The sequence below is a fragment of the Nycticebus coucang genome, chromosome 3, assembly GCF_027406575.1.
Source record: "Nycticebus coucang isolate mNycCou1 chromosome 3, mNycCou1.pri, whole genome shotgun sequence".
Lineage (NCBI taxonomy): Eukaryota > Metazoa > Chordata > Mammalia > Primates > Lorisidae > Nycticebus > Nycticebus coucang.
The window spans coordinates 70,092,517-70,110,343 of NC_069782.1; the positions used below are offsets into that span (position 1 = coordinate 70,092,517).

The following is a 17,827-nucleotide window of genomic DNA, read 5'->3' on the forward strand; positions in this document are numbered from 1 at the left end:
CCACCAGTCTTTCTAACCTAGCTTGACCCACATGAAATAGTTCCCAGCTGCCCTGGCTTCATTGCTCAGCACGGCAGCCAGAAGGTGCACGGATTTAATTGGCCCCGCCCCGCCCCGCCCCGCCCCGCCCCTCTGGGCCTTACTTCCTGGATGTTTGAGTCGGTGAGCAAGAAATACGGTCCTATGGGACATACTGCGCCTGTGTTCCATCCCGCGCCTGCGCATTCCTGGCAACTCCTCCCCGACCGGACATAACGGTCCGCGCGCGGCTCCTCGAACCGGAAGTGGAGGCGAACTGCCGTGGGGCGCGCCGGGCCTTGCTCAACGCCCGGCAGTCTCTACGGTCTCCGCCACCGCCCTCGGCAGCTGCTGAGGCCTCCCGCAGCCGCCATGTCCGCCAGCGCCGTCTACGTGCTGGACCTGAAGGGCAAGGTACAGACGGCTCCCCGCCCTCCCCGTTGCCGGGCAACCGGCGAGGGCCTCCCCTCAACTGAGGGACCCACCCTGTTGCTAGGTAACCGGCCAGGGACCCCACCCTGGTGTTAGGCAAGGAGGCCGACGGACCTCAGCTGAGGGCCCCACCCTGTTGCTAGGTAACGGGGTGGGCTGCAACCGCTGCGTTGCCAGGTCAGCAGCCGCATGGCCCCTTTCCCCCTAGTGCCCGGGACGGGGACCCAGGCTTGGGTGGAGGACCGGAGGACAGGCCGCAGCCAGCTTTGGAGCCAATCTGGGCACGGTGGGCCGCGCAACCTTCGGCCGGGGGCGGCGAGGCGTGGCGGGGACAGTGTGCCCTCGGGCCTGCCCCGCCTTCTCAGGGCGCCGCAGCTTCTGTGTATCTTGCATTTTCTCCCTGTAGGAATTTGTTAACGCTCCTGGTGACGTTGAGTTACAAGAGTTAGGTGAGGTGGGTGGTGGAAGCACCATTTTACAGAGGGAGAAACTGAGGCACAGAGAGGTGACGCAACCTGCCAAAGGTCACACTGGACACAGAGAAGTAGCAGTTCTAGGAGTCCCTCCCAGAATTGTTCGTCCATTCAGCTGATGTCTGCAGAACATCTACTAAATGCCAGGCCAGGTGCTCAGCCCTGGGCTGCCTTGTTTGAGCAAAACCCAGTCCTTATCATGGAGCTCGTGTGCTGTTCCGGGTGATGGTCACTAATCTCCAAGGGAACAAATAAATGTAATTTGCGATGGTGGAGTATATAATAAGACAGTCAACCTCAGCTGGGACAAGAGAGAGTGTTTCCTGAGAAGGGAGTGACAAATTCTACTGAGACACAAAGAGAGTTAGACATAAACTAGGACCCAGCCATATTCCTTAGGGGTACTTGGGAAAACTTGAAGGAGGGATCATTTGCACCATTCAAAAATGGGTTGTTCTCCTCCCCCAAGTCCATCACAAGTGGAAGGCAAGTGACTATCTGGCCTCTTACATGTGGAAGCTCAAGAACCCACCCAACAATGTTAAACCCGACAGTGGTCAGCCAGAGAAACAAACATGGGTATTGGGTCCCAGGCGGGTGAGATGAGCAACTTGGCAGCAGCAAAGGGAAGAGGTGAATTGCCTGCCCCTTCCTGCCCTGCCCCCAGCACTTCACTAAGTCCACTGAGTGGGTGATACCCCGAATCAACAACTGGTGAGCCCCAGTGCTGGGCTTCTTTCCCTGGCCTTCTTGAAAGCAGGGAAGACACCTTTCTTAGAAGCATGCTAGCAGGTGGGTGGAGGCAGTCTTCACTGAGTGCTGGCCACTGCCTCAGAAATGCCAGCAGGCTACTTGTCTCAACTTGCTTGTTCCTTCAGCAACATTTCTTAAGTGCCCAGTGTGTACCCAGTCCTGCATCAGGCACAGGGTATCCTTTGGTGCCAGCGATCTCACTGTGGATATGGAATTATAATTTAGCTCAAAACCCTTTTCTGCTGCTCATCTTGGGCAAGAACCTTCTCCCTTTGAACCTCACTTTCCTTACTGGTGAAAAGAGGCATTATGGGTTTTTTGTGTAGCCTTGCTGAGCAGACACATGAGACAGGCGCAGCACTGCCCACAGCTCACAGTATGTGTTAGCTGCTGCAGGCCTCTTGGCCTAGCAGAGACATTACCCAACAGTTCGATCCAAGCAGCCAGAGGGGCAGGGACAAAGCCCTAGGTGATGCATTTGCTCAACTTCATCTTTGGCCAGCAGAAGGAGAGGTGATTACAAAAGGCTTTGATGCTGGAGCTGGGTTTGGAAGGTGATCAGGTGACAGTCTGGTGGAAAAGAGGAGTCCCAGTGGGCATGAGGTGCAAGGAACAGCCTCTTGGGCTAGAAGTCCTGAGTGATTATGGAGCCTGGAGAGTAGGTGTTAAGAATGTACAGATGGGAGAGAAGACCAAGGGGACAACTTTAATTCTGGGAAGAAAGAGTCACTGCAAGGAGATTATAGCCTGGAAGAAGCATGAACAGACCTGCCTTTCGGGAAGCTCCTCAGGGCAGCCATGGACTTCCTTCCTTCCCTTCCTCCCTCAGCAGTCAAGATGTCGTTTGTTATTCTTCTGCCCACAGACCTCTTTTTGTTTCAAAAGTTTGCCTTCTGTGCATTTAATCAAAAATAAAACAATGGCATCTCAAGAAATTAATGCCCACATAATTTGCCAAGCAGGGCCTCTTATCACTAAGGAAACCAACATGGCCATGTTGAGCTGGCAGGAAGCCCTCCATGGACACGTCTCCGCTTTATCATCCATGCTATGCAGTTTCTGACACCACTATCCACTTCACTTCCCTCCTTCAGGTCTCTCTCTATCTCGGTTTTCCTCTTGTTTTCTTTTCTTTTTATTTATTTATTTGAGACAGTATCTCAGTATATCATCCTTGGTAGAGTGCCGTGGTGTCACAGCTCATGGAAACCTCAAACTCTTCGGCTTAAGTGATTCTCTTGCCTCAGCCTCCCAAGTAGCTGGGACTACAAGTGCCACCACAAGCCCATCTATTTTTTGGTTACAGTTGTTGTTTAGCAGGCCCGGACTGGGCTCGAATCCACCAGCCTCATATGTGGCCAGTGCGCTACAGGCCCTGAGCCTTCTTCTTCTTCTTTTTTTTTTTTTGTGAGACACTCTCACTATGTCCCCCTCAGTAGAGTACTGTGGCATCACAGCTCACAGCAACCTCCAACTCTTGGGCTCAAGTGATTCTCTTGCCTCAGCCTCCCTAGTAGCTAGAATCACAGGCCTCCGCCACAACAACTGGCTTTTTTTCTTTCTTTTTTTCTTTCTTTTTTTCTTCTTTTTTTTTTTTTTGGTTTAGGAGGCCTGGGCTGGATTTGAACCCACCAGCCCCAGAGCATGTGGCTGGTGCCCTAACCACTGAGCTACAGGCGTCCCTATCCTGTTTCTCACCATCTGCTGGCCCGTCCTCCTCTGCCCTTCCTGTGGCTATTGAGTAGCCCAGGCATACCTCCCCATACTGTCCCTCTTCCTGGGTGGGCTTTGCTTCATGTCAGTGGGCCACAACTCTCAAATTTGCCCAGAGCAGTTATCTGGAGATCTACTGGCCTCTGGGGCACCATGAAGGTCCCACAGTCACCACAAATTCAGCATTCCCCCAAATGAACTCTCTTTACCTGCTCTTTCCAGCTCAGTGACACCGTCATCTATTCAGGTGTCTGCACTATAGACCTAGGCAATATCCTTCTTTTTCCTCCTATCTTCTTTTTTCCTCCTGTCTTTTTTCTCCTTATTCCCATATTCACTGCACAAATGTTTATTGAGCACTTACTAAGGGACAGACACTGTTCTAGGTGTTGGAACATAACTGTGAACAAGAAGAATAGTCCTGGCTCAGCACCTATAGCACAGTGGTTATGGCGCCAGTCACATAAACCGAGGGTGGTGGGTTCGAACCCAGCCCAGGCCAGCTAAACAACTGCAACAAAAAAATAGCCGGGCATTGTGGCAGGCACCTGTAGTCCCAGCTACTTGGGAGGCTGAGGCAAGAGAATTGCTTAAGCCCAAGAGTTTGAAGTTGCTGTGGGCTGTGATATCATGGCACTCCACGGAGGTGACAAAGTGAGACTCTGTCTCGATAAATAAATAAGAATAGTCCTGGAGGGGCTCGGCACCTGTAGCTTAGTGGTTAGGGCACTGGCCACATACACTGGGGCCGGCAGGTTTGAACCTGGCCTAGGCCTGCTATACAACAATGACAACTACAACAACAACAAAAAAAAAATAGCCAGGTGTTGTGGCAGGCGCCTATAGTCCCAGCTACTTGGGAGGCTGAGGCAAGAGAATCACTTAAGCCCAAGAGTTTAAGGTTTCTGTGAGCTGTAATGCCATGGCACTCTACCGAGGGCAACAAAATGAGTCTCTGTCTCGAAAAGAAAAGAAAAAGAATAGTCACTGGAGAACATCAGACCATAAATGAGGACACAAATGTATGAAGCAGCAGGTGATAGGGACAGCGAAGATAAAATAGGGTCAGAGTCAAGAGTGATGGGATGTGATCTCTCAGCTAGCACAAGTAGGGAAGACTTCTTGGAGTAGATATTATCTAGCTGAGTCTTGAGAAAAGAGAAGAGCCAGGCCCAGACATTCTTGGTAGAGGGAACTGCAAGTGCAGAGGTCCCAAGGTGGGCACGAATATGCATGGTGCAGACACCAGCTAAGGGAGCCAGGCTGGTTGCAAAACCGCTAAACTTTACCAAAGTGGTTGTCCCATTTTACTTTCCCACAGCAGCGGACGAGAGACCAGGAGGAGGGCGTCTCCTCTTTAGACCACAGGTGGGTTCTAGTAAATATGAACCTCAGTGTCGGAGGCACGAGAGCAGGGTGCATTAGCATGGGAGAGGCTCTGAAGAGGTGTGCATTGAGAACCTGTAGGGCATTGCATAACACAGTATCTCTGAGTGGGTTAGTCCCAGATCTTTGCCTCAGGGCCTTCTCCCACCCACACCCTGAGAAGAACTGCAATGGCCCCTGTGGAATTTCGCTTTGGGAGAAGCTCTTCAAGGTGGTCCCTGGGAAATGGAAATCAGAATGGCCTATGGTTATACCCTTTCTTTTTTTTTCTTTTTTTTTTTTTTTGGCCAGGGCTGGGTTTGAACCCGCCACCTCCAGCATATGGGACCGGCGCCCTACTCCTTGAGCCACAGGCACCGCCCTGTGGTTATACCCTTTCATAGACAGGCGTCGTGATCAGGGTCCCCAGAGGGAGACAGGCTGGCATGTCTCACTTGGGGATTATAAAACACAAAATGAAAACATCTTTCCTCTTCCTTCCTTGCCCCAGGTGCTTATCTGCCGGAACTACCGAGGTGACGTGGACATGTCAGAGGTGGAGCACTTCATGCCCATCCTGATGGAGAAGGAGGAGGAGGGGATGTTGTCACCCATATTGGCCCATGGAGGGGTCCGCTTCATGTGGATCAAACACAACAATCTTTATTGTATCCCTTTGCCAGGAGTTCCTGGGGCACTCCTGTGTGGGAGTGCACATGCTTGCACACATACAGGCCCAGGGCCGGCTCTGGCACAGCAGGAGCCATCAGACACAGCCCTGTTCTCCTGGAGCTCCCTGCTGTCTGAGGAGATGTGACATGGGTGACAGGTACTAGAAGAGGAGAGGGTGTAATGGGGACCCAGGAGGAGGTGACATCTTGGAGGAGACCTGCAGGAAGGCCAGGCTTCTGCCAGCAGAGGAGCAGGTTGGCATTAGGCCTACCCAGTTAACATCTTCATTGTAGCAAGATCATTCCTGGTGACTCATGTGTTTGTTCTGCTGTGGGCTGTGTTGGTTTGGGGCCTTGGTCTGGCTCCCTGGGTTGTGCCCGGGTTTAGACTTTACCATGCTCTGGAAGGGCCTCAGAACAGCTCTGAGGGGTAACAGCCTATAACCCAAGCTCTGAGGGGTAACAGCCTATAACCCAAGGAGTTGGCTGCCCTCTGAAGCCACCCTGGAGGAGGAGGCCAGCACTCGTGACTAGGTGACACCCATTCCTGGGCCCCTGTGCTGAGCTGAGAGGGACGCAGGAAGTGAGGTGGACGTGGAGCTCTGCCCTTTCTCCTTCCAGAGCTTGCTGTTGGCATATCATCTAGGTGGCACAGACTAAACAGGGACATCCAGGGCACAGTGTGTGACCTGCCTTTTCTGGTGGTTTAAGGCCTGTTAGGGAAAGAGGAACAGGAAGCGCCTAGCACGTACTGACCCCCAGGAAGCAGGGACTGACTCCCATGGTGAGGGAGAGTTTGTGCCAGGCACTTGATATACTTCACCTCAGTAATTCCACCTGCAGGAGAGAAAGTCAAGGTTTCTCTGAAAAGATTTGTTTCAGGGACCAAGGCTCATGTACCAAAGCCAGGAAGGGCTAGAGCCAGAATTGGCCCTGGCTATTTCCTGCAGAGTCTGGCTGGGGAGCCCTGGACTTCAGCAGGGTCACAGAGTGATCAGCTTTAGAGTAGCAGGGCCAATTGTGTCCTGCTTTCCACTCCTGGAATGAGCCCCACTCAGGGGAGCCCTCTAACCCAGCAGCCAGCTCAGGTACCCTGTGCTACCTTTGATTTTCTGTGTTAACAAGCACTCTCTGGGGGGCTGGGACTATGTCTGGCTGATAAGGGCTGCATGCCAGGCCTGGCTCAGACCAGGAGCTTGGTGACTCACCATGGACCAAGTAAAATGGCTGAGAGTATAGGTGGGTAGGCTCTGAGCCCAGCATGGAGGAAGAGGGGTTCCTCCATGGTCTGTGGTCTATGAGACAGCAGCCCAGGCCTCTCAATGCTCCTTAACTCCAGCCGCCATGCAGTGGTCGCCACTTCCAAGAAGAACGCATGTGTGTCACTGGTGTTCTCCTTCCTCTATAAGGTGGTTCAGGTAAGTCTTGCTGTGGGGGAAAGGGGAGTGGCAGTTGTCTTGACTCTACTTCTGTACCTCCCTATGAAAGGTCACCTGAGCCAGAGCTGCAGCATCCCCAGGGAGTTCTGCTGCTGGAACCTCAGGAAGTGGGAAGGGGGAGCCCCACCCCACCCCCACCTGTGGTCTTTACACCCTTCCTCACCCTGATGAAAAGGAAAGTGAAAAAGTGAAAAGGAGAAGGTGGGGCCTGAGCACAGGAGGGACAGGCAAGCCCCCAGCCAGCTGTGTAAAGATTTTGGTGAAAATTGGGGATGGAGAAGTATAATAACCTGCAAAGATGATGAACCCAGGTCAGCTCAGAATCTCTCAGGGACTCTCAAGGTATAATACCTCAAGCCTGCCTTAGAGACAAGTAACACATGCCAAGCCCAGGGTGACAGTGAGCTAGGGAGGTAGCAGCACACGCAAAGGCTGTGGGACAGGAGTGAGTGTGGAGCTGTCAGGGAACACCAGGGAGGCTGGCAAAGGGGGCAGGGCATGGGATGGGACTGTGCAGGAGTGTGGGTTTTATTCTACATCTGGTGAGAGGTAGCAGAGAGCTTTAAGCAGGAGACCAACAAGACCAGGTTTGATTTAAAGCAAGATCTTAGACTGCTGAGTAGAGGAAGAGCTTGAAGAGTAGACTTCCAGCAGACAGGCAACAGGGTCCTGGCCGAGGTGGGGCTGTGGGGCTGAAGGGTTGGGAATAGGACCCAGGAAGCTTGGGGTGGACCCAGGAAAGCTTTCATCCCTCAGGGGGTGCCACCTGTGCAGAACACTGGGCGCTGGGGCAGGCCTGGATGGTGAGGGTGCAGGGACAAGAGAGCAATGCATCCTTCTGGGAAGGCCCCACGTGCAGGCCAAAGGCTGGCTGTTGCTTGGGAGCGGTGGTGCCATCACAGGCGGACTGGGCCTGGCTGTCCTGCCTGTGATTTCCAAGCAGAGGCTGAGGTGATTGCAGCCCTGGATTGCATAGGGACATCAGCAGGTAAGAGAGCCCGTGGATGCAGGCATGGAAAGGTTCTCCTCCCCGCTGTGTTGGGCATTACCTTTCTGCTTTAGTGACCTTTCTTTGGTGTTAATGCTAACAAAAGAGCTTCTGCCAGGCAAGTGTGGTGGCTCACACCTGTAATCCTAGCTATTCAGGAGACCGAGGCAGGAGGATCACTTTAGGCTAGGAGTTCAAGACCAGCCAGAGTAACATAGCAAGACTCCTCTAAAAAAATTTTTCTTAATTATCTGGGCATAGGGGTGCATGCCTGAGTTACTTGGGGGACTGAGACAAGAGAATCATTTGAGGCTGCTGTGAGCTATGACCTTGCCTCTGCACTCCAGCCTGGGCGATAGAGCAAGACCTTGTTTCTAAAAAATAGGGGAGGTGGGCGGCGCCTGTGGCTCAGTCAGTAGGGCGCCAGCCCCATATACCGAGGGTGGCGGGTTCAAACCCGGCCCCGGCCAAATTGCAACCAAGGAATAGATGGGCGTTGTGGCGGGCGCCTGTAGTCCCAGCTGCTCGGGAGGCTGAGGCAGGAGAATCGCTTAGGCCCAGGAGTTGGAGGTTGCTGTGAGCTGTGTGAGGCCACGGCACTCTACCGAGGGCCATAGGGTGAGACTCTGTCTCTACAAAAAAAAAATAGGGGAGGCTTGGCACCCATAGCACAGTGGTTATGGTACCAGCCATATATACAAAGGCTGGCGGATTCAAAACTGGCCCGGGCCAGCTAAACAACAATAACCACAACAAAAAATAGCCCGTCGTTTTTAGTCCCAGCTATTTGGGAGGCTAAGGCAAGAGAATCGCTTAAGCCCAAGAATTTGAGGTTGTTGTGACGCCACAGGACTCTATTAAGGGCGACATAGTGACACTCTGTTTCAAAAAATAAAAAAAAAAAAATTAAGGGATAAATAGTAAGTTAACAAAACAGCAGCTTCTAACAAGCCCCTCTTCTTCTTGATGCCCCTTCTTTAACCTGAACTTTCCAGTAAAATGGGGAAGATGCAAGGCCAGAAGGTGGGGCTTTCAGCCATCAGCCGAGATGTTGCTGTCTTTGAGGCAAGGAGTGACTGTTCCAGCTGGGATTTAAGGGAGGCTCAGGAGGGGCTACAGCTTGAGGAGGAAAAGCAACACAGGGTCGGGATGTGCATTTCTGCCCAGGCATCAGAGGACGTCTGCAGTGCCAGCCTGGTTCCCGCCGCATGGACAGCCATTGCCCTCCTCCCTCCCACTTTCCTGGGCCCTGTAGCCTAGGAAGTGGGCAAAAGGGCCGTTGGCTTGGGGCCTCAGGTTCTAGAGGGCAAATGCTTTCATATAAGTATTCACATCCTTTCTCATCCTTCTTCTGCCTACCTCCAACTCTGCAGGTATTTTCTGAATACTTCAAGGAGCTGGAGGAAGAGAGCATCCGAGACAACTTTGTTATCATCTACGAGCTGTTGGATGAGCTCATGGACTTTGGCTACCCCCAGACCACTGACAGCAAGATCCTACAGGAGTGAGTGGGCCACACTGGGGGATGGAGGAGCTGGCCTGGGCGGTATCATGACATGCATGTCATCAGGTTTGGGAAAGGAAGAAGCAAATGTTTCCTCATTCATCCTCCCATCTCTAGCCATATATGGGTTTTTGTTAAGTTGCCCTCAGTGGTTTTGGATCCTTTTTCATTCAACAATCCCTTCATAAAATGAGTGGTTTTACTGGTGCCCGGTCTTTATTTTCCATCATGTAGATGCACCAAATCCCTTGCTATTAGGGAGTTACCTACCTTTGTTTTTATTGTCATAAATAAGACTATGATCAAAATCTTCCTTCTTTGGGGTCCTGTCCTTCAGATTATGGCCAGATAAGCACTTTGCAAGCACTTGATTCAAAGTCTCCCCACTCACCTTCTCCCCATTTTACAGGGAGCAAATGGACACTCAGAGAAGCCTGTGTTCCTATCCACTGTGCCTGTCACTCCCCAAGTGGGATCGGTGTTCACCAGGTTACCATCCCCAGGCTCAGTCCCATCTGCATGTCCAGCAGGGATAGGGGAACAGCTCACACCCACTTGTTCTCCTCAACACTGTCTCTTTGGCCCCCCCAAAAATTAATACTTAAGGGCCTTTATAATTTGAGTCCGTTGGTTTTTTTTGGAAATTGTTAAGGTTTTCTTGGATTAATCAGACCCTGATAGAACCAGAGGCTGCCTTTTCTGGACCCAATGAAATTGAGGGCCTGTTTGCATGTTAATCAGGCCTTTCCCTGTCCCCACTGTGGCTCTGCTGAAATATCAGGGCCAGGAACTGTGGTGTTGGTGCAGGTGCCCCCTCCTTAACTCTGGGTGTGTGGCCCCACAGATATATCACTCAGGAAGGCCACAAACTGGAAACAGGGGCCCCCCGGCCCCCGGCTACTGTTACTAATGCAGTATCCTGGCGATCTGAAGGCATCAAGTACCGGAAGAATGAGGTGTTTTTGGATGTCATTGAGTCTGTCAACCTCTTGGTAGGTCTTTCTTTGTTTCTTTCTTCTTATAAAATGTCTCTTCCATGATAGAAATAAACACAAATAAATACATATATATATATTTTTGAGACAGGGTCTCACTATGTCTCTCTCGTTAGAGTGCTGTGGTGTCACAGCTCACAGCAACATCAAACTCTTGGGCTTAAGCTATTATCTTGCCTCAGCCTCCCAAGTAGTGGGACTATAGGCACCTGCCACAACGCCCAGCTATTTTTTGTTGCAGTTGTCATTGTTTTAGCTGGCCCTGGGCCGGGTTCGAACCCTCCTGCCTTGGTGTATGTGGCTGGTGCGGTAACCACTGTGGTATGGGCGCCGAGCCAACACTAATAAAATTTTAAAACTAGTGAAGTCCGAAGAACCATTTTGCTTTCATGTGTTAACAGATCAGCAGGTTTCAGTTTGGGCCCCTCTTTGAAACTTAAGCTTGTTTTATCTTCATTCGCTTTTGTTCTGATTTTGAATCAATAGATGGACATTGTTTGTTTTTTGTTTTTTAAAAACAGTGTATAAAGTTAGAAAGTGAAGTGCTTCCATAATCAGAAAGATTCCCCCCCCTTAAGATGTGTTCATTGTCATCCTCTCAGGCCTCGTTCTTTAGACACACAAACATACATTGTTTTTCTGTAAAACTTAAGTTCCTAAGATGTGGTTCTCCTATAACATCTTTTTTTGTTTTTTGGTTTTGGTTTTTGTGTTTTGTTTTACTTTTTTGTATATGTTTGGGTTTTTCTTTTTATTTTATTTAAGTTATGAGTAAAGTTGACCTTTTTAAAATGAATTTTGCTACTTGTACAGATTTGTGTACCTGTCATAGCAGTGACACAGAACCTTAAACCTCCCTCGTGCTGCCCCTTTGTAGTCCTGCCCTCTGCCCTTCCCCATTTCCTGGCAACCCACCACTGGTCTGTTCTCCATCACTATACTTTTTGTCTTTTTGAGATTGTCATGTGAATGGCATTGTGTGACACTAGTTGTCTCTTGGAGATTGTTGTATGAATGGCGTAATATTAAGTATGGGACCTCTTGAGTCTGCTTCTTTCACTCAGCATGATGCCATTGAGATTCATCCAAGTTTTGTTATATGTATCAGAATTTTGTTTCTTTTTGTATTTATTTAGATTTATTTTATATTGTGAACCATTGTTTATCCATTCACCCATCAAAGGACGTTTAGGTGTTTTCCAATTTTTGGCAATTATGAGTAGAGTTGCTATAAACATTTCATGTACAGGTTTATGTGTGGACATAAGTTTTCATTTCTCTAGGGTAAATACCCAGGAGTGGGATGGCTGGGTCACACGGTAAGTGTATGTTTACCTTTATAACAAACTGCCAAACCATTATCATTTTGCATCCTCACCAGCAGCGGATGAGAGTTCTGGTTGCTCCACATCCTTGGTCAGTAATTTTATTTTTGCCATCCTAATAGATATGTTGTGGCATCTCAGCATAGTTTTAATTTGCATTTCCCTAATGGCTAATGATGTTGAACATCATTTTATGTTTCTTTGTCATCCATATATCCTCTTTTGAGAAGTATCTCTTTGTGTCTTTTGAGCATTTTTAAATTAGGTTGTTTGTTTTCTTTTTTTTTTTTTGGTTTTTGGCCGGGGCTAGGTTTGAACCTGCCACCTCCGGCATATGGGACCAGCGCCCTACTCCTTGAGCCACAGGCGCCGCCCGGTTGTTTGTTTTCATATAGTTGAGCTTAAAAGTTCTTTGTATGTTCTGGGTATGAGTCCCTTGTTAGGTATATGACTTGCAAATATTTTATATAGCTTGTCATTTTATTTTCTTTAGCAATGTCTTCAAAGAGGAAAAGCTTTAAATTTTTATGAAATCGAATTATAATCAAATTTTTTCTTTTTTTTTTTTTTTTTTGAGACAGAGTCTCACTATTTCGCCCTCAGTAGAGTGTCGTGGTGTCATAGATCACAGCAACCTCAAACTCTTGGGCTCAAGCGATTCTCCTGCCTCAGCCTCCTGAGTAGCCAGGACTACAGGCACCCGCCACAACACCTGGCTATTTTTTGGTTGCAGTTGTCATTGTTGTTTAGCAGGCCTGGGCTGGGCTTGAACCCGCCAGCCTTGGTGTATGTGGCTGAAGACCAACTCACTGAGCTACGGGCACCCAGCCAAATTATCAATTTTTTTTAAGTAGTTATGCTTTTGGTACCATATCTAAGAAGTTATTTCTAAACCCAAGGTTTATTCAACCTAAGTTTTATTCTAAAAGTGTTATAGTTTTACATTTATATCTATGATCAATTTTGAGTTAAATTTTAAACTGCATTTAATATGTGAGGGTTATAGCCAAGTTAATTTTTTTGCATGTGAAAAAAGTTTTTGCAGTTGTTCTGACACCATTTTTGGAAAGACTGTCCTTTCTTCATTGATTGCTTTTACACTTTTGTGTAAATTGGCTTTATTTGTGTGGTTTTGTTTCTGGACTGTATTCTGTTCCCTCTCTGTTCCTTTTGCCAATACCACACTGTGTTGATTACTGTAACCTTATAGTAAATCTGAAAATCAGATGGTGTGATTCTTCCAACATTCTTTCTTAAAATTATTTAAGCCATTCTACTTTCTTTATATAGAATTTTAGAATCAGCTTGTCTAGGTCTACAAAAATCCTGCTGGGACTTTGATTTATGTTAACTCTATAGATTAGTTTGGGAAGAATTGATATTTTTACCATATTAAGTCTCCCAATCTATGAACACAATATTTCTCTCTCTCTATATACACACACACACACACACACACACATACACACATCATATATATATAAGATGCATATTGCATATGTCATCTTTGATTTCTTTCAATGTTTTGTAGTTTTACCATGTACATGTGTTTATATCTAATTATTTCATTTTTTTAAAGCTTTTATAAATTGTATATTTTTAAATTTCAGTTTCCAGTGGGACACTGCTAGGGTATAGAAATATGATTGATATTTATGTGTTGACCTGATATCCTGCAATCTTGCTAAACTCACTTCTTCTAGAAGTATTTTTAGATTCCTTAGGACTTTCTACCAGAGATGTGTTGGCTGCAATTAGGGATAGTTTATTTCTTCCTTTTCAAAAGTTCTCTTTTTCTTGACTTCTTACCTCACTAAGATTTCCAGTACAATGTTCAGTACGAGTGGTGTGAGAGAACCTTGTTCCTGATCTTAGAGGAAAAGCATTCAGTCTTTCACCATCAAGTAGGATGTTAGCTATAGGTTTGTTGTAGATGTCCTTTTCACATTGAGGAAGTTCCCTTTTATTGCTAGACTGCCGAAAGTTTTTTGTTTTTTTTTATTATGAATGGATGTTGTATTTTGTTAAATTCTTTTTCTGTATCAATTGATGTGATCATGTGGGTTTTCTTCTTTAGATTGTTAATATGGTAGATTCCACTGACTACTTTCTGATTATTGAACCAGCCTTGCATTCCTGGAATAAACTCCAGTGGGTCATGATGTATTACAGGTTGAGTATTGTTTTGGAGTTTGGAGTTTTTTGGACTTTGGAATATTTAATATACATAATGAGGTATCTTGGGGATGGGACCCAAATCTAAATTCTAGATTCATGTTTTGTATGAGGTTGTTTTCGTATGAGGTTGGACAATTAAGTTCACAAATTTATCCTAGAAAAGTACTATACACCTAATTGCTGACTGTCAGTATGGTCACCTTTGAAATATTCCTCTTTGGAAAGTTATGCACCAACACCAGAGCTTAGTCCACTCTTTAAAACAATTTTGGAGGCTTGGCACCCATAGCTCAGTGGGTAGGGTGCCAGCCACATACCCGGAAGGTGGCAGGTTTGAGCCCAGCCTGGATCAGCTAAACAACAATGATAACTGCAACCAAAAAATAGCCAGGCGTTGTGGCTGGTGCCTATAGTCGCAGCTACTGGGAGGCTGAGGCAAGAGAATCACTTAAGCCCAAGAATTTGAGGTTGCTGTGAGCTGTGATGCCACAGCACTCTACCGAGGGCAACATAGTGAGACTGTCTCAAAAAAAAAAAAATCAAAAAACAGTTTTGGAACTCTATAAAGACCATCAGAGCTGTTGTACAATTAAGTTTGCAGACTTATCCTGGGAAAAGTGTTGTGAAGGGTGGGCTAGACTCTGTTGTCAGTAAAAGTACTTTGAAGGTGATTGTAGTGATAATCAGCAATGAGGTGTGTGGCACTTTTTCAGTATACTTTTTGAGGATGAGTTCTCAAACTTGTCAGTCCTCATATACATTTTATGCAAATAGCTGGAAGGTAAATTAGAAAGTAATTTTATTTTTCCCTTGGGGATGCCAAATAAACTGTGTATTGTGTGCTTGCGTTTTGACTATGACTTGTCACATAAGGTCAGGTATGAAATTTTCCACTTGTAGGGTCAGGTCAGTGCTCAAAAGTTTCAGATTTTGGAGCATTTCAGATTTTGGATTAGAGATATTTAACCTACATTATTTTTATGTATTATTTGGTTTCATTTGCTAATATTTTGTTGGAGATTTTTGGATCTATATTCATAGACCAATTCATATTGGTCTGTTATTTTCTTCTTCTTTGAAATGTTTTTATCTGGTTTTGGTATCAAGATATTAGAGTCCTCATAAAATGAATTAGGAAGTGTTCCTTCCTCTTCTGTTTTCCAGAAGACATTGTATAGAATTAATGTTAATTAATGTTAATTCTTCTTTAAAAGTTTGTTAGAATTCACAAGTGAAACTATTTGAGCCTGGAGATTGAGGTTTTTTTGTTTTATTTTTTTAGACAGAGCCTCAAGCTGTTGCCCTGGGTAGAGTGCTGTGGCATCACAGCTCACAGCAACCTCCAACTCCTGGGCTTAAGTGAGTCTCTTGCCTCAACCTTCCAAGTAGCTGGGACCACATGCACCAGCTACAACATCCAGCCATTTTTTGGTTGTAGTTGTGGTTGTTTGGCAGGCCCAGGCTGGATTTGAACCCGCCAGCTGTAGTGTATGTGGCTGGCACCTTAGCCGCTTGAGCTATAGGTGCCAAGCCGGAGAATTAGTTTTTAGAATACTTTTAACTCTTCTATTTATTTATTTTTTAGACAGTCTCAAGCTGTCGCCCTGGGTAGAGTGCTGTAACGTCACAGCTCACAGCAACCTCCAACTCTTGGGCTTAAGCAATTCTCTTGCCTTAGCCTCCCATGTAGCTGGGCTTACAAATGCCCACCACAATGCCAGCTATTTTTCTATTGTAGCTGTCATTGTTGTTTGCACTCCTGGGCTGGATTCAAATCCGCCAGCTCCAGTGTATGTGGCTGGCATCTTAGCCACTTGAGCTACAGGTGCTGAGCCTGAATTTTAATTTTTTTTTTTTTTTTTGTAGAGACAAAGTCTCACTGTACCGCCCTCGGGTAGAGTGCCGTGGCGTCACACGGCTCACAGCAACCTCTAACTCTTGGGCTTACGCGATTCTCTTGCCTCAGCCTCCCGAGTAGCTGGGACTACAGGCATCCGCCACAACGCCCGGCTATTTTTTGGTTGCAGTTTGGCCGGGGCCGGGTTTGAACCCACCACCCTCGGCATATGGGGCCGGCGCCCTACTCACTGAGCCACAGGTGCCGCCCGAATTTTAATTTTTTTAATTACTCAGGTTCTATATCTTCTTAAGTGAGTTTTGATAGTTCACTGTTTTTAGGAAATTGGTCCATTTCATATAAGTTTTTAAGCTTACTATGCAGTCTTGTCAATAGTATTTCCTTATTATATTTTTAATTTCTAAAGGGTCTATAATGATATCTTCTTTTTCATTCCTTCTATTAGTAATTTGTGTCTTCTTTTTTCTTTGTTATTCTTTTTGGATTATTTTATTGATTTTTATAAAGAATCAGCTTTTGATTTCATTGATTTTTCTCTTTTATTTTTCAGTGTCATTGATTTCTGCTCTCATGTCTACTATTTCCTTCTCTTTGATTTGGGTTTATTTTGCTCTTCTCTTTCCAGTTCTTTTAGATAATGCTGAAGATACTGATTTGAAACCGTTCTTCTTTTCTAATATAAACCCTCATGCTATAAATTTCTCTCTAGCAAAAGTATCTCCCAATTGGTATGTTGGATTTTCATTTTTATTGAGATTGTCTTTGTCAGATAGCGTGTCATCTGTTGATTGTACTTTTCTGTGTAAATTGACATTTTCATGGTTTTTCATGTGCTGAGTAATTTTGGATTATATCCTAGAGTTCTGCAGTAGGATGTATTAAGCTTCTAGGTGCTATTTAAATTATATTGAATATATTGATATTTTTTTTTTAACCAACAGTCAGTCTGGTCAGGTTCAGGCCACGAGTTCCAACCCTCAACCTGTGGGCCATGAATGTCAAGTCAGTTTTCAGAGACTTTGTGCCATTTGATATTCTCAAGTCTGTCTGAGTATGTACCACCCAGGGGTCAGTCTCAAACCTGGGCAGTTAGTTCAGTTCTCAGAGTCTTTGGTAAGTCAGAGTATGGTAAGTCAGAGTATGGTATGAGGATCAGTCAGTTTCACCTTGCATGATTCTAGAGATCTCTGGAGACATAAATGACTTCACAGGGTGGCTTTCCTGAGCTCCTTACTTGCTGCTCACTAGCCAGTACTTTCCAGTTTCCTGGGCCTTTGGGGGTTCTGTGGCTAAAAACTTGGGTTTCTAGCTCCCTACTCAGTCATGCATGTCTGCCATTGGGCCTACATCATTCTAACCTCAGTTGAGGGAGGACAGAGAGAAGAAGGAGCAACAGGGTGGCCACGCCCTCTTGGGACAGCAGCTAGCATCATAGGACATCTTGGGGCCTGGGACATGAGGGAACAGAGGAGAGGGGAGGGAAGGGTGGGGGACTCTGTATTCTCTCTGAGTGTCAGGAGCCCCCCCTTCTTATGTATTTATTTATTTATTTATTTATTTTTTAGAGACAGGGCCTCGCTCTGGCTTAAGCTGGTCTCAAACTCATGAGCTCAGGCAATCCATCCGCCTCAGCCTCCCAAGTGGCGGGATTACAGGCGTGAGCCACCGCGCCCAGAGCCAAGCTAGTTTCCCTGAGCTCTCTGTCTGCTTCCTGGGGCTCATTTCCACTGCACTTTCTTGTGGGGGCTGGTGGGTAGGGGGACACTGCTCACTTGGTGGCTCTTCTCTGGTCCATCAGCTTTAAAGAGTTTTTCAGCGGCTGCCAGGCTTTTTGTCCAGGTTTCATAGTTGCAGTCAGTGACAGAGGAAGGGGGATGTGAGCTGACCTGCCTCGCTTGAGGCCAGCTTTCTCCTCCATTGGCACTGGCCTCATCTCCTATTGCTTAGGTGGACTAGAATGAGTGCAGGAGATTAAGTCATGTGGGTCACTTAGGTGTACCCATTTCTGACAGTCAATTACAGGCAGTGCAGAAATGAGTGTACTTACTCATCCTCAGGCCTGCACTCGAGATGTCTCCCTTACCTGGGTGAGGATTTCTGGAGGACTGTCTCCAG

At 46.9% G+C, this 17,827-nt stretch overlaps 1 protein-coding gene across 4 annotated transcripts in view; it reads left to right on the top strand.

Annotated features, from left to right (window-relative positions):
- The first annotated feature begins 226 nt into the window (after nt 1-226).
- The window catches only part of AP1M1 (adaptor related protein complex 1 subunit mu 1), a 30,825-nt gene continuing 13,224 nt past the window's right edge, over nt 227-17,827 (top strand). For 3 of the 4 annotated variants that reach the window (XR_008378687.1, XR_008378688.1, XM_053582440.1), the window contains exons 1-6: nt 227-432; nt 5,266-5,422; nt 6,776-6,843; nt 9,226-9,356; nt 10,201-10,348; nt 11,635-11,670. Coding sequence is in view for 2 of the 4 variants with exons in the window: in XM_053582440.1 (XP_053438415.1) it covers nt 391-432; nt 5,266-5,422; nt 6,776-6,843; nt 9,226-9,356; nt 10,201-10,348; nt 11,635-11,670 (582 nt within the window). In the remaining 2 variants the exon portion in view is untranslated. The remainder of the gene's footprint in view (nt 433-5,265; nt 5,423-6,775; nt 6,844-9,225; nt 9,357-10,200; nt 10,349-11,634; nt 11,671-17,827) is intronic. The other variant, XM_053582441.1, reaches the window with a different exon arrangement.